The 15,483-nt window shown below is 47.7% G+C and overlaps 1 protein-coding gene across 1 annotated transcript in view; it reads left to right on the top strand.

Annotated features, from left to right (window-relative positions):
- The first annotated feature begins 8,147 nt into the window (after nucleotides 1–8,147).
- The window catches only part of SOGA3 (SOGA family member 3), a 33,864-nt gene continuing 26,528 nt past the window's right edge, over nucleotides 8,148–15,483 (top strand). Inside the window, 5 exon segments of the mRNA XM_055811116.1 lie at nucleotides 8,148–8,578; nucleotides 10,866–11,410; nucleotides 11,412–11,861; nucleotides 12,195–12,419; nucleotides 14,823–14,981. Coding sequence (XP_055667091.1) covers nucleotides 8,260–8,578; nucleotides 10,866–11,410; nucleotides 11,412–11,861; nucleotides 12,195–12,419; nucleotides 14,823–14,981 — 1,698 coding nt within the window. The 5' untranslated portion in view covers nucleotides 8,148–8,259.

Below are 15,483 nucleotides of genomic sequence, written 5' to 3'. Positions count from 1 at the left end.
GCAAAAAATAAGCAGTGATTTGAAAAGGTGTGTTTGCTTTATAGCAATTTATTTAGTAAAGTTCCTAAATTAAACCTGTCAGTACTCAAATCACTGTATACAATCCTGTGCCAGCTTACAGGAGACATTAAGTAAAATGGCCAAGGAATCGTGACATTTGGGGCTGGCCATTTTAATGACAATGTGAGATTTGCTGTTGACCTCAGTGGAGACAAAATTTAGTCCCAGAAGATTTTAAGGGCTATCCCTGTAATATGAGGCTTTGCTGCTTCCTGTACATGCCTCTTCCACAATTACAAGACAACTGGGAGCACAGGAAGAGGGTGAGTCTGGAAAGAGCGGATCACAGCTCTTCTGAGCAAGTATAGGTTTACAGCAGGGCAAGTCTGTGTGCCTTCCTTGGACTTGCTCCGTCACTAACGAATGAAACCTGTGAGGCATCCTCTGCAGTATATATATTGCATTAATAACTGACCAGTTATTAATGAAACACAGAAACACTTGGATTTATTGCTGACTTTGCTGGGATAGATACCCAGTTAAGCCCACACTCAGACTCAGGGAAGAGGGAGACAGAAAGATTCTCTCGGCAGCACGCTTTCCAGCCCAAAGGCGTTACCTTAAGCTTAAAGGTGCAGTTCAACAGTCTCTAGCACCCCAGATCAATAAAGGATTATCTCATATCTGTCCTGCAGCATCCTGATTCTCTGTGGACAGTGGCATCAGCTGTCCAGGGTTCATGTGTTGCTATGCCAGTGTGACTCAGAGCCTGGTCGCTGGACTCCAACGTCACCTGCCCTGCCCTTACTCCACAAAGCCTGATTGTTATTTCACTTGTAATATAATTACACCAGAGTAGATGCGCTGTGCTGAATAACACTGCTTCACTGGGACTCCAAACACGATCAGGCTGTCAGCACCTTGTCTCTGCTGTGCTTCTGCCAGATGCAAAGTGTGCAGGAGGGAGTTAGGGCGGAGGAGCCCAGCAGCTCCCCAGAGTTTGCCCTGCAGGAATGACATCTCTACCATAAAGGCTACAGAGGTAATGTTCCAACTTTGATTTCCCAGGCTTCTCCTTGGAAATGCTCCTTCCTTGTCTCCACCTCCTCTCCCTCCCCACCACCAGGCACTGAAAAGGGGCCGCTTGACGGGGTGATGGGAAAAGTCACCATAGAAACAGGGACTCGGGCCTCATTCGCACACCGAGCTGCGCTCCCGCAGCCCGGGGAGAGCACAGCAGCTGTGGTAGGTACAGTCACAGCTGATCCACACTGCCTGTCATTCAAAACCCCGTAAAGCGTATCGGCACACACAAGGAAGGGTATTTGGGGCAAATAATTTTCTCACTTGCTCTTCAAATATGCAGTCCCTGAATCAAAAGCCATGCAACTAACCTGTTATATATATTTCTTAATACACCTACAGAGCTTTTTCCATGCACACGTACCAGGCAGAAAACCCAATATGCTGATTTTACTATTTTGATGCGCGCCAGAAGTCCTCTAATTTCTCCAAAAGCACTAGGGCATTATGTAAGAAGCTTGGATATGATCCAGGATGCAGATAACAGCGTAACAGGCATGACAGAAAGCCCAACAAATTGGTGAACAAAGGATCTAATTCCACTATTGATTTATTAATTTTCAGCTTGCCTAAGTACAGTGATTTTTCCCTAGCTTTTGCAAGTGTAAATTAACAAATAAAATGTCAGCTATCATATTTAAGATCCATTAAGACACAGGAATGAAAAAATATTTTAAAAATTACTCATGTTGAGGTCTCACAGGCATTTAGGAGAACAAAGGGCAGAGATACATTTGTCATCATTTTCAAAAGTTCCTAGTCCAAGAGTTATCTCTGAAAATGGCATTAAGCTCACAAACAACTTAGATCTGCACAAAAAGCCTCTGACCCTGAAATACGAGTTATAGTAAATAATTATCAGAGAGACTAAAGACAAAATAAAAAGGCAGATTATGAGTAAGAAGATGACAAGAAGGCAGAGAGTAATTCAGGAGGCACCACAGGTGGGAAGGCAACCAGTTGTCTAACGCCAGCTCTTGGAAAATATATATTGAATTTTGCATCTGGAAGCTCATGTGTATAGTAATGTGATGCCACCTGGAAGTCAATGTAGCAAGATGGAATTTCAACCTAAACAATTATACACATCCATAAATTATCAAAACAAGCATCCCAAATTAGCAAGGAGGAAATAAAAATTTAATTAACATTAAGTGTGGAATAAATAAAAAATAAAACACTCTTCAGCCTCTCAGCTAACAAAACACACACTGTTTCATCACCTGTTTCCTCACTTCAGCCCCTGCCATTTCAAGGAAAGGGCCTAAGGCCCCCAGCAGTCAAAGTGAACTGGGCAGCTTCATTTATACTTGCCTGTATGATGCAATGGGCAACTGCTGGGCTGTAGAGGATTAATGACAAAAAATTCCTTACTGTGGAGATCCCTAGAAAGGACTTTGCCTTGTTAGTCACCAGATGTATGAGACTGGGATGGCCCTGCTTCTCCCAAACTCTCTTTAGGCACAGAGGAATGAGTCTGTAAATGCCCTAGGATGTCATTTGCTTTAAGCTGTGGTGGAGCACAATATGGTAAGAAGCTTTCCAACTTGCAGGTCATAGTGAGAATTTTAAAGACTAAGATGAGCAACAAAACCTTCATACTGACTGTGGGCCACCACTCAGTGCAATGCACAAGTTGTTGCACAGCCTCCCTCGTGGGAGGAAGCAGGCAGACCCCAGAGAATGCTCTGTTGATGACTAACTTCTTTTAAAACCACCCATTTAATGCTAAAGAAGAGCTCTGAAGTTACCTGCAATTGTTGTCCTTCATATTTGAAATCTCTCTGGCAATGACTGTTGGAACATATCGGTGCTGTGTTAGTGCCCAAACATGAATACTGGTTTTCTTCAGCAGACAGTGAGCATGTTATATAAAATGCAATGAGACAGGGTACAAGACTGCTTAATCCAGAGAAATTCTGTATTTTGGCTTTCATTCCTTCAGTCTTAGCTATAAAATCTTCTGTACTGTTCCTCTCCCATTATCCCCATTAAGTAATCAATGAGCTTTAGATACTAATGCAATATATATAGACTATGCAGATATATATGCATGCATGATTTATGCAAGTTTGGTATAATCCTATCCTTTGAATGTGAAAAAGTAGAGTGCAGAAAATATTGCGATACAAAGAGACTTTTCCCCACGTAAATAATGTCTTAAGTTCCAAATCCATTTTATTTTCCTTTTAAATTATTCTAGTAACATAAAGTATAGAAACTCCAGGAGAAACAAAGACTGGTAGAGGTCATTTTTTCATTAGAAATGGTTGAGTGGCACTGGCGTGTTTCAAGGCATGCTCAGTTCTGTCATTCTCTCTGCACAGTAGGGACAATTGATTGCTGTAGGGATAAAAAGCAGGAGTATAAAACTTCCTGAAGCCTTCAGAAGGGCAGAATGAAGTGTCTGACAGCAACAGTAGAACCAAGACTTTATTTTGTAAGAATTGAGTTCTATTAAACAACAGACCTAATTTCAGTTAGATTTATTCTCCATTGACAGAGCCAAAGATTCCTCTGATTTTCATTACAATTTCTTTTTTTTTTTTTTTACTTCTCACCCCCTGTGAGGCTCAGAAACCAGCCACATGTTGGAATGGAAGGATTAAACCAAGACAGGTATGACACAGTGTATGACATACAGACTTCCTAACCTGGGATATAGGAGATCCCTTACAGCTATGAAGGCTGAAGCTTTTTCCTTTACATAGTGGTGAAAACCAGCATGGCTTACTTCTCCCGTTGGGTTGAATTGTCAGGGAGGGTGCAGGTGCCATTGCTGTCCCTTTGGTGGGGCATTCCGTCTCCTCAATAGGGTCTGTGGGTATGAGGACATGGATGAACAGAAGGTGCAGCCTCAGCTGTCTTTGGCTGAGGAGCAGCTGCTAAAGAGGAGGAGGAAGAAAAAGGAGAGAGACATGACACCCAGGACCACCATGATTTTATATAATGATCCAGTTGAACACGTATGCCAAAAATATGACTTTTAACAAACTGTTTGTTGCTTTGATGACTTGTATGAACTTAAAATGTTACTTGTTTCTTAGCTTTGCTTTTTCACCCAAGCATTAGTCCTCTTTAACATAAAACTTTCCTCTTTTTGAAATACCATGATTTGGTGCTGTGTGGTTCTGCTATCCAGTATGTCTGGAAAGCAGCTCCATTTTCAAGTAAATAAGAAAAAAGAACAGTTAAAAAGTATTCATTGTTTATTCTCAAATTGCTGCTTGGTACAATAGACATCAGGGCCATTTAGTCAACATATTAGAAATAGGTGAATTAAAGTCTCAAACTTCCAATTTTGCATGGACAGAGAGAAAGGGCTCTGGTCTGGTATATAATTAGCTGTGTCCAGCACATCTCCTTGGGCAGGGAGACAAGCTGCAGCCCACGCCAGATGGGTCAGTGCCAGTACCATGAACGAGCACAGCACGCTCCAGCAGCTCCTCTTTCTGTCCCAGCAAAACCCAGCATATTCCCGAGAGGGCAGAGGAGGTGAGTAAGCAAAGTGGTAGAAGTACAGCAAGTGCATGCCACCCAGGCATCCCTCTGGAAAAGTGTCCTGTCCAACCCGCTTCCAAAATCTGCTATTAAAGTGTTCTCTACTGAAAGCTAGGAGGTCATGCTTGGCTCATGCTTTTAGGGTGTTATGTAAAGGAATTCTCATCTTAACTTAGGAAAAGAAACCTATAGGACTTAAATGAAACTCTGCTTGGAGGAGAAATTCTTCCTCTTCTCTTTCAGTCTGGCATCCTTTCGTCTCTTGCACAACTACATACAACAAAGTGCAATTGTAGGCTGAATAAAAAAACATGTCTCTACGTGAGCAAGCAATAATGAGGACTAGAAAACAAGGTGTTCACAGCTCTAATTTGAGTCAAAATACTTTTAGCTACTGAAGAAAAAAAGCACTGAAAAAGTCATAGGTATGCTCTCCCAGGGTGCAGCAAGTTACCAATGCTCTGTATGACAAGAAATCTAAGGCGGGAGAATGAAAAAGAAATGAAGAAAATAAAAGAAGGTGGGAAGGAGAGAAGCAAAACTAGAGGGTGATGCTAACAGGATAAGGATTTACATACAGAGCAAGACCAAGATCTTTTAGCCTACTGATAGGTATCAGATGATGGTCAACAGTGGATGCTGGAAGAGGACACAAAAACACATACTGATAGCTCTCCCGGACAATTTCCCAGGTCAAAAAAATTGTCAGTGGAGAGATTTTTCAGCTATATGCTTGTCCTTTGTTGTCCCTGACTGACTTTTTGTCTTCTTCAAAAAAAGAAGTTCAATCACTTTTTAAACCCTCATAGACCCTTACATTCATAGACCCTGTGGCAGGGAGTTGAATTGCTTAACCAGAAGGACTGGGGGGGGGGGGGGGGGTTGGGGTTTTTTGTTGGTTTTTTTTTTTTTTTTTTATACATCACTTGCTTGTTTATTTAATTCACATGTGCACCTTTGCAACTACTTGTATGGGAAGAGACTGTGAGTAACAGTGAAACCTTTACTCTTGTTTACCTTCCTTACTAAAGGTTGTAGAGACCTGTGCATTTCTCCTCAGTCACCCCATTACCAGCCTGAAGACTCCTACCATACCTAGTCATTCCTTGAGCAAAGCCACTTCAGACCCTGGCCACCCTTCTCTGTACCTCCTGCCTTCCACCATGCCTGGCTTGAGATGGGGGACCGCAGCTGCTCTCAGTAATCAAAATCTGTCTGTACCATGGAATTATACTGGAGCAATAATGATGTTTTCTGGATTGTTCTCTACTTTTCCCTAAATATTTTCAAATATTTGATTTCCATTGTTTTGCTTACCAGTGATATATGAGCCAATGTATTTATACAACTGTTCAGCATCATGTCAGTGCTTCATCTCTGAATGATAGTAGTCAGCTGAGAGCCTCTTGTTTTCTATGTAAAGTTAAGACCTTTCTTTCAATGTATTGTTTCCATCCACAGGTTTTTAGAGACACTACAAAAAAATCTGATCGTGAATGGAACTTTCACTGTATTGACTTCTCTGTATAGGTCTCTTCATACTGGACTTATTCTAGGCTAGATATGATTATTGTATCTATTATATCATGACCTGCTGGTGATGTAAAATGCCTACAGAGATCTGGCAGTAAACTTCCTAATGGAAATACAGCTTTTATAAGCAAAAGAGTGCTTTAGCTTGTGTAGATTATACTCATTTCCCCCAAAAGAGTAAATTACATGAGTAGAAGCATTTTTGTGCCCATGTCAATTTTTACAACTGGCAGCACTGAAGTTTTAGCCAGAACAGAGGTTTTGAGAATAAAATCAACAATCCCAAATGACACTGAGAGATGGGCAAATTTTTCTACAGTAAGATTGGTCTCTACTATCAGACATAAGGCCTGACAGTATGAGTGAAGATAATCTGATGACTTGTTTTCATTTGGACACTACTGGGAGAAAAAAAGGATCTGTATCTTTCCAAAAGCACAATAAAGCTTGTTGTAGGTGGTATGAGATGTCACCACATCCCATTTTTGTTTTACTCTGGCAAGTCCATCCAGGGAACTCGTCTACTGAGGGAGCAGAAAGGATGCTAGTTTCTGTCCAGTGCTTAAAGGTAGGGACTGCTGTGCTTGTCCTTCTGGAGTATATTGTGTAGGCTAAATGTTATATTACTGTGATGACCTCATTATTGCTGTCCTGTGCATTCACCTAGATAAGGAGCCTAGGTATTCTTCTAGCAGAATCTATCCACCACTTTCATAGGAAAATTTCTCAGGTCCAACTCCAGAAATATTTTGTGTTTTCATTCCTCACGTTTTCAATCAATTATTCTGTGTAGTTGGTATGACTGCAGTCAATATTTATGAGTTTCAAAGGCCTAACAAATCATTAAATATTATGACCTTAAAAAGTAGCTTTTCATCAATGTTTTGATGAAAAAACAGTGGTTTTCTTCTTCAGCATAAATGTTCCATTTCCTATTTTCTGATTGTCCTCAACTCATCACATCTATATATATATCCAGTTCATGCAGTCCCTGGGCTCAAGGCTGGAGGACATTTATCTGCATGGGGGGCAGTACCTTTCCACATCCCAGGATGTGCAGTTTCACATGTGTTGGGTCCTGCTTGTCATATCAGAGAAGGTGGAGAGGACTGTGAGACAGGGACAGCTGGAAAGGGGGCAGCTGGTCTCCCCTGGGCTTGCCCTCATCCAAGGGCTGCACAAGGACCTCACAGATATGTATATATATGTACATACAATATATGAAACCATGCATATTTTATATGTGTGTCGACGTGTGCATGCTCACACATTTATGTATATAAGTATGTACAGTGAATTTATGTATATCTATCTTGCATACAGATGTACGTACAGATGTATGCATGTATGTATATGCTGGTATACCTACAGGCATGAAATCCTCAGTTAATTGTCCTTCAAGAGGAATTTCCATCCCGGAAACCCTGTTTTCCCTCGTTTGGAGCAAAGTGCTGGGCCAGGCCCCCCCTGCCAAGAAAGCACTGTGGGGAGCTGAGGCAGAGGCCAGGCCCTCACCCCGACCTGCCAGCTGCTGCAGAGGGGTGAGCAGGACCCCGGCCCCGACCCCAGCACTGCCTCCTCGAGCCTGTGGATGCCGGGGGGTCGCGCAGGCACAGGTGGGTCCAGGGCACTCCCCACCCACGGCCGTCCATGGAAATGCTCCCTCCTCGGAGGGCAGGGGAAGGGACAAAAGCCTTTCCTCGGCTTTTCTTTGTCTCTTAATTGGGAAAGACTTCAAGCGCGAAGTCTTAAGAGCCCTCTAAGGTGCTTCAGAGCAAAGGTAAATTCACCTCGTGATAAACAGGTGAAATAGATGACCACCTCTGGGGTTTGCCCACGGTACGGGGGAACGGTCTGTGGCCCGGTAGTCCCCGTGCTGAGGCGAACGAGTAACACCGGGGGCTGACGCTCAGCGGAGCGGAGCGGGCTGCCTTTGTTTCTGCCCTTCCCGGGCGCAGCGGGCTCTTGCCAAGGGGACACAGCGGGGACCCGCCGCGCTCCCGGCGCCGGTGAAGGCAGCGAACAAAGGAAAATCCTGCTCCAGTCCCGCTGCCGGTGCGGAAGGCGCCCGGCATCCCTGCCTGGCCGGAGCAGGCTCCCCTGAAGGGGACACTAAATAATTGATCAGAATCGATTGCCCGCATGCATTGGGAAGGGAAACCGGGCGCACCCCTCGCACGCAGCCTGCTCCTTCCCGTTTGCGCCGCAATCCTGTTCCACCATGTGCGGGGACGCAACTCAGCCTTCAGGCCTGGGCGGGGTTCTTGCCGTTTAATCTTTTCTTTTCTCTTCCCTTCGCTGCTTTTCTCCCTCCCCCCTCTCCGTCTCCCCGGCCCAGTGAGGTCAGCTCATGAATATTGCTTCATTTTCCTGAGAGGCTCTGGCAGCGGCGGGTACCTCGTGCGCGGTGCCCGGCTCCCTGTGCATGCATTTCGCCAGCCCGGCAGCAGACAAAGTGGTGGTGAGTAATGCGGACGATTTAGATCCAAGCCTTTTTTTTTTCCCCCTTTTTTTCTTTTTCTTTTCCCTCCCCAAAAAGGGAATGTCACTCGGGGTTCAGATGCAACAAACCCGCCAGGTATGAAGGGGGACCTGAGACAATCCTCCCTTTAAAACCCGGACAAAAGGCAGAAGCGCTCCAAACCTTAAAGCCGCCTTTGGCATTGGGGGTCTGGGGGAGGGAGAGGCGGGCGCCTGGCGAGGGCGGGGGCCGGGGGAGGCCCTGCCTGGTGCCCCGGGCAGGGGAGATCCCCGCGCCGGCGGGTGGAGCCACCGGACCGCTCCCTTTTGTTGCTGCCGCTTATTTACGCATTTTTCCGCCTGGACAGCTGTTCCCGACAGGAAAACCTGCGGAGACCCACGTCCTGGCGCCACGTGGGTTTGCCTGGGAGGAGGGGAGGTTATGTCGCGGAGTTTGGTGAGACGGAGATTTCGGACTTGGGCTCAAACAGGGCTTTCGTTGTACCAGTTAAAAGGAAAAAGAAAAAAAAAAAAATAATCAGCCAACTGAACCGTAGGCGGCAGCTGGGGCTGGAATTGGGGGCACGTACGGTGGGGGCACGGTGCGGGTTGTGTTCCCGGCAGGTCGCGGCTGAGCCTGATGACCTCGCTGCAGTGAAACTTCCCGAAAAGATCCAGGTATAGCGTTGGGTTCCCGATTACTATTTTTAATTTCATTTTGAACAGTAGGTAAAAGGAAGAGTAATGAGTAAGGTACGGGATCTAAACTGAGTCCTGGCGTTTTGCAGTTTCTTTAGGTCTGGATTTCAAGAGTGACATTTTGTACCTGTATAGCTCTGAACAACAGCAGTGTGGGAATCCTGTTTGTGATGGTTAATAGAGATGCAAACCAAAATTTTTATGAAGTGTTGTGATACAAATGTAAGTGTTGATGGGTTTACACTCCCGTGCTCTCGTTTTACTAATTAATGCCTGGGAAGTTTCTGGAAAATTGTGTTCTTTTGAGCTTTAATTTCCAGGATATTGGTTAAAATCAGGGTGATAATGACAGTGCATTTGAGAGGAAACCCTGCGCTTCTGCCAATGAGAGCACATCAAACACAGTTTCATTGTCTAGTATGTTCCAGGGAGTAAACCAATTGTCAGGGTACAGTATAATGTCTACATTGACTTTGCCCAGTCGTGTTCCTTCCTTTATTCCCTTTTCTAGCAGGGAATGGTTAAGCCGTGTTCTAGGAGGGAATTGTTAGGCCATGTTAGGAATGCTGTCGTTTCTACTTTTGCTTATGTTTTCCCTTTAAGGACGGCTGAATAAAGGCTATGTGAAAACAGTTTGTGGATCATAGCCATTATTTTCAGAATATGTTAAGGAACATTAGCAGGAAGATATGGCTTCTAGAAGCCCTTTTAACTGCCGTTTTAAATAATCTGTTGTGGCCATGAAAACACAAGTTTTGTTGCTATGGGGGAAAATTGCCATGTGAGCACACTTCAGCGAATACCACATAACATCTTGTACTGACGGTGAGGGTCTAATCCTTGCTTCCTCTGTTTTGAGAATCTGCTGGAGCCATTACGCCTCAGTCCTATGTCGGCACAACCAGTAGTAAACCTGAATCAGTCTGAAGTCCTGACAATGCCTCTGGAAAACAAACTGGGGCAAATCTGGGTTTGGAAGCTGATAGAAGGGCCCCTTTCCTTTATGGCCCTCGATCCCCGAGTTTCGAAGGCCTAACCTTGTCCTGGAAGAGTCCCTGTCAAAGCTGAAGGGGAATATGTTCTTGCTTCCACGTGTGCAGCCCTTTGTACAGCGGCCTTTCCCCACTCGGCTGTGACAGGCAACCTGGACGGGGTCCCCGGGGAGGCAGGCAGGTGCAGCAGCGACCCAGCGCGGCACCCGGCGTGGCAGCGCGGGGAGCGGGCGGGAAGGCTGCGCGCGGGTGGGACCGTACGGTGATGCGGCAGCCCGCAGGGGGAAGGGGTCGGCATCGGGGGGGGTGAAAGCGCCCCTAGATGCAAGCGGAGTGGGAACGGATCCCAGCCTCAGCCGTGCAGCGTGGACTCCCCCCCGAAAGGCGCTCCGGACCGGCTTCGGGCTTCGGGCTCGGCCCCGGCCGGCTCGGCCCGCAGGTGCCCGCGGGGCCGCGCTCGGGAGCGGACGGGGCACGGCGGCGGCAGGGAGCGGGCGCGCTGGCCGCTGGCGCTGCCAGAGAGCCCGTCTTCCAGCCGCCCCCCGGCCGTCCTCCCCGTCCCCACCCCGACCGTCTTCTCCGCTTCTCCTCCCCCAGCTCTCGGGGCGGCGGCGGCGGCGGAGGCGGAGGACGCCGCCCGTGATGGACGTCTCCCTGAGATAGCCGCCGCCATGAGCCAGCCGCCTGCAGGGGGCGCCGCCGCCGCCGAGCCTCGCCTCCATCCCGAGGGCAGCAGCGGCAGGAAGCAGCAGCGAGCCTCCTCCCCGGCCAGGGCCCGCGACACCGCCCCGCGCCCGCCGCCCGCCGCCGCCGCCGCCGCCTCCCGTGCCCCGGCCGCCGCCGCCAAAGCCGCCTCTGCGCGGCCGCCCCAGAGCCAGGCCCCCAGGGCCGCCCGCGGCCGCGCTGCCGACAAGCCACCGCGCGGCGCGGCGCCGGCGGGAGCTGTCCAGCCCGGCGCCGGTGCTGAACCGCCGCCGGCCGCCGCCGCCGGGAGAGCCGCCGCCGAGGAGCCGCCGCCGCGCGCCGCCGAACCCGCCGCGCCGCGGGCCGCCGAGGAGGCGCCCCCTGCAGGAGGCGGCGGCGGCGGGGGGGAGCGGGAGGGGGCAGTGGCGCCGCAGCCGCCGCCGCCCAAGCACTGGCGGGGGGAAAGCGGGGCGGGCTCCGCTGAGGGGCGCGGGGGAGGCGTCCCCGGCGCCTCCATCTTCCTCGGGCGCGGGGAAGGGCCGCGGGGCGGCGGGCGGCGGCGGGTACTGGAAGGAAGGATGCCTGCAGAGTGAGCTCATCCAGTTCCACCTCAGGAAAGGGCTGGCGGCGGCCGCCCAGATGCAAACCAAGGGCAGCAACCACAGCAGCAGCGGCAGCGCCTCCTCCGCCTCCGCCGCCTCCGCGGCCGCCGCCCCGGCCGAGCCTCCCCCGGCCGCCTCCGCCTCCTCACCTTCTGCCATGGCGGAGGCCGGGGCGGAGGGGCTGCGGCAGGGCGAGGCCGGCGGCGGCGGCAGGAGCGGCGCCCCCGAGGGCTCCCTGAGCCCGCAGCTGCAGGAGGAGATGCAGGAAGAGATGGACAAGCTGCGGGAGGAGAACGAGACCCTCAAGGTGAGGGGCCGGCGCGGCGGCGGGGCTGGGGGTGAGGTGGAGGGGAACAGGGGCCGGGTGGCTCCGCACCCCCGCGCCCCGAGGGGGCTTCCCGGCCGCCCTCTGCCCCGGCGCTGGGGCTGGCGGCAGGGTTAAGATGGCCCTGTCGCGGGGCAGGCCGGCAGCGACGCTTCCCCGCTTCGTTGCGGTGCTTTTAATTGAAAGAGCTGGGTTGTATTTAGCTGGTGCCCCTGCGGGAGGAGCTCCATTTTGGCAGCCTTCCCCCAAGCCTGCTGACATTTGTGCTTTTGACCCACCTGTTGCGCCCCTGTCCCCTTGTCGCCCTGGTGCCAGAACGAGATAGATGAGCTGAGGACAGAAATGGACGAGATGAGGGACAGTTTCTTCGAGGAGGACGCTTGTCAGCTTCAGGAGATGCGCCATGAGCTGGAGCGAGCCAACAAGAACTGCCGGATCCTTCAGTACCGGCTGCGCAAGGCCGAGCGCAAGAGGCTGCGCTACGCCCAGACTGGCGAGATCGATGGCGAGCTCCTGCGCAGCATGGAGCAGGACCTCAAGGTACAGATGTGAGCAGGTGTCAAGGGGAGGGTGTGCCTCAGGCAGAGACCTGACCTTCTCGCTGTTTCTGTTTGATGTGCCTTTTCTGTACATACTCAAACCCCGCGTTTGCTGTTGTGGCCGTGACGGTTCTGTAAGTACAGGTGTTCATGTGGCTCTTGACAAAATAGAGTCTTCCTGGTCAGAAGCAAAACCACCCCTTTGTCAGGGGAACTTCTGATCAAAACAAGGGATATTTCGTACACTCAGAATGATGCTTAGGCGAATAGTTCAGGCACGCACCTTTGCAGGAATGTGAGCCTTCATGTCCCAAGTGAATATTGTGATTACAGCTTACAAAGTTGATTTCGCTGTTGGCTCAATGTTACTTTGTATTAGTGAGCCATACATGCACAGGGCGTGGGAGGGAAATGGTGAGGGCACCTCTGGTGTGGTGCTCGCCCGCACTTTAGGAGATAGCAGCTAAGGCCTTAGGTTGAGCTAGACAAAGGGCTTACTTTAATTAAGCTTTCTCCTATGTCTATCCCAGTATCCATACGACTGACTCTTTGGAAAGGAATAGTGTTTTTACAAAGCGTTCCCACAGATCATGAATGTGTTCTGCTTTGGAGTAGGGATGAATGTCTAATGCCAGATTTCTGCCTAATTGAATTCCAGGTGCTGGCTGATCATAATTGTAACTCGTGCAGTTCTTTGTAGTGTTCCCAAGTCCTCTTCTGAAGAATTTATACCCAAAAGAACTTTGTTCATTTTCCATGGGTAATAAATCAGGGGACTTAATCCTTCAGAGATACAGTCTTGCATATAGCTGTATTAAAATGCATCTTGTGTAAGTGAGTCCCATTCCCCATGTGATCTAGAACACTCTGTGGGATTTTCCCGCATTAATTGCTACTCCACCAAATTTTGTGTCAAAAAATCACTACCTGTAACAATGGGTTACTGTATTTGTTTGTATCTGTTATTTGGTTGTATGTACTGATGCAGACTGTATCTACAGCCTGAAGACAGATCGTGATAGGATGCTGTTAAAACTGGTTCCCATGATTTTCCATTTACTTTGGTTGGACAACCAGAGGAGCAGTTTAATACTGAGCGTAGGAAAAGACATCAAGCTATAGCCCTGTGGTGTGATTCTCGGCTTATCCTGCAGTCTCTTTGGAGTGTGGTTATAATTGAAATTCCCCTCCACTCGCTCTTTCTGTTGGGCATTATGTGTCTTGAGTGTGTGTGCAGTGGGGGAGGTTATTGAATGATCTTGTGCTACACTGCAGTGTTGTATCTGTAATTCACACACAGGGTTTCTTGTCAGGGGAGGCTGAGTCACTAGCTGCTGCTGTTTTCTGATAGATCGGATTCTTCTAGACTGCTTGCTTACAATTATTATTTTCTTTAGAGTTTTGGTATGTCAAAGAGAGTTCTTTGACATACAAACATAAAGATCGTTCTAGTGAAAGCCATAAAGGATAGCTCTCTGAGCTCCTCTAGCTAATGCTAAGAAGGATTAATTATACTTTCCAATGTTTTAAAAAAAGCAGGAAATTAGGCTTTTCAAACTGTGTGTCTAAATCACCATCATAACAGTGATTAGTGTATATTTAAATATTTTTGGTGCATGATTATAGTTTCTGCTGGTTTCACAAAATACAATGCAGGTGGCTTGAATGGCAAAATTCTCGTTACATGAAAAAGAAGAATTAGATCTTGACGTGTGCCTTTTAACTCTATTCCTGTGAAAGTGCATTAAAAAAGAAAACCAAAAACCCAAGTGTTCATTTTCATTTAAAATATTGGACATCATTTGGGTGAACACAAGGCCAGTAAAAATGTTGTTTTTTCATATTTTGCTCTTTAAAGGAACCAATAGAAATAAATACCAGATATTTAGATTAACTGTCCCTGAAGGAGAGAGAAATGGGCAGGGTCAAAATAAAGATGTATTCATTTGTGGTCCTGTACAAGGCACAGGTAGGGAAGGCCTGGAGAAGGTGAGCCGTGCTTTTAGATGCTTCTGCATGTCAAGTATTTGAAGGGCATATGCCTTAGTGCATTGAAAAACATAAGCTAGCAGTGGTTGAGAGAAAATAGATGCTGCACTGTCTTCAGGAATAATGAAGGTCCTGTTTCGCTTTTGACATAACAGAGCCTAGGAAGGTGATGGGATTTAGTTTCTGTGTGGTTTCCAGTGAAGTCCACAGGAATAATGTACCATTTTTGGAAAGAATTGGCTTGAATTTGGAATAATTTAGAATTATGCCTGTAGATATCCTTGTCTACATGTTTCCTTACGTACTGTTTCCATCAAAACATCCAGAATTAACCTCTAAATGGCTGTTTAGGCACTAAGCACTGCAGCAGTAATTCTTGTTCTTAATCTTTCTTTCGATATACTATTTCATTTAGGTTGCAAAAGATGTATCGGTGAGACTTCATCATGAGTTAGAAAATGTGGAAGAAAAACGTACTGTAACAGAAGATGAAAATGAAAAATTAAGGCAGCAGCTTATAGAAGTTGAAATTGCCAAACAAGCACTGCAGAATGAACTGGAAAAAATGAAAGAGGTTAGTGTTGCTATTTACTTATACAGAAAGTATTTGAAGTTCTCAAATTCTCATTGCTGAACTAACTGATGTTCTTGTTTTGGGGGCACAAAATATGGCAGGCAAAAAAGTACACTTTGGTGATTAGGAAGCTGAGAACAAACTCAAATATTTGGTGTTTCCTAGCTGAAACAGACAGCAAATTGTGGCGCTTTTTTTTCCTATGCAAGAAGGGAAATGTGGAACTGATGGTAACAGAGTTTAGAGGCTTTGAGACATTGTACTTACATTAAGATACATGCAGGCAGAGTGCTGAAAGAAGTCAGACACATCTAACTTTGCAGATTATGTTCCCCCCCATGTTTTTACAAAATCTAGTATTTCTTCCCTTTCTAACTACTACTAGGGACTAGCAGGCCCACCGAGACTGGGGATCTAGCACCTCCCCATCTTTAGTCGTGCTCTTTGAAGTATTGGGAAGTGAGAGACTCTACCTGGCCTTTCAGTCAAAGTATAATTTTAC

The sequence above is a fragment of the Falco peregrinus genome, chromosome 7 (genome assembly GCF_023634155.1).
Source record: "Falco peregrinus isolate bFalPer1 chromosome 7, bFalPer1.pri, whole genome shotgun sequence".
In the NCBI taxonomy this organism is placed as follows: Eukaryota; Metazoa; Chordata; class Aves; order Falconiformes; family Falconidae; genus Falco; species Falco peregrinus.
This window is presented reverse-complemented; position numbering and strand designations above follow the sequence as displayed.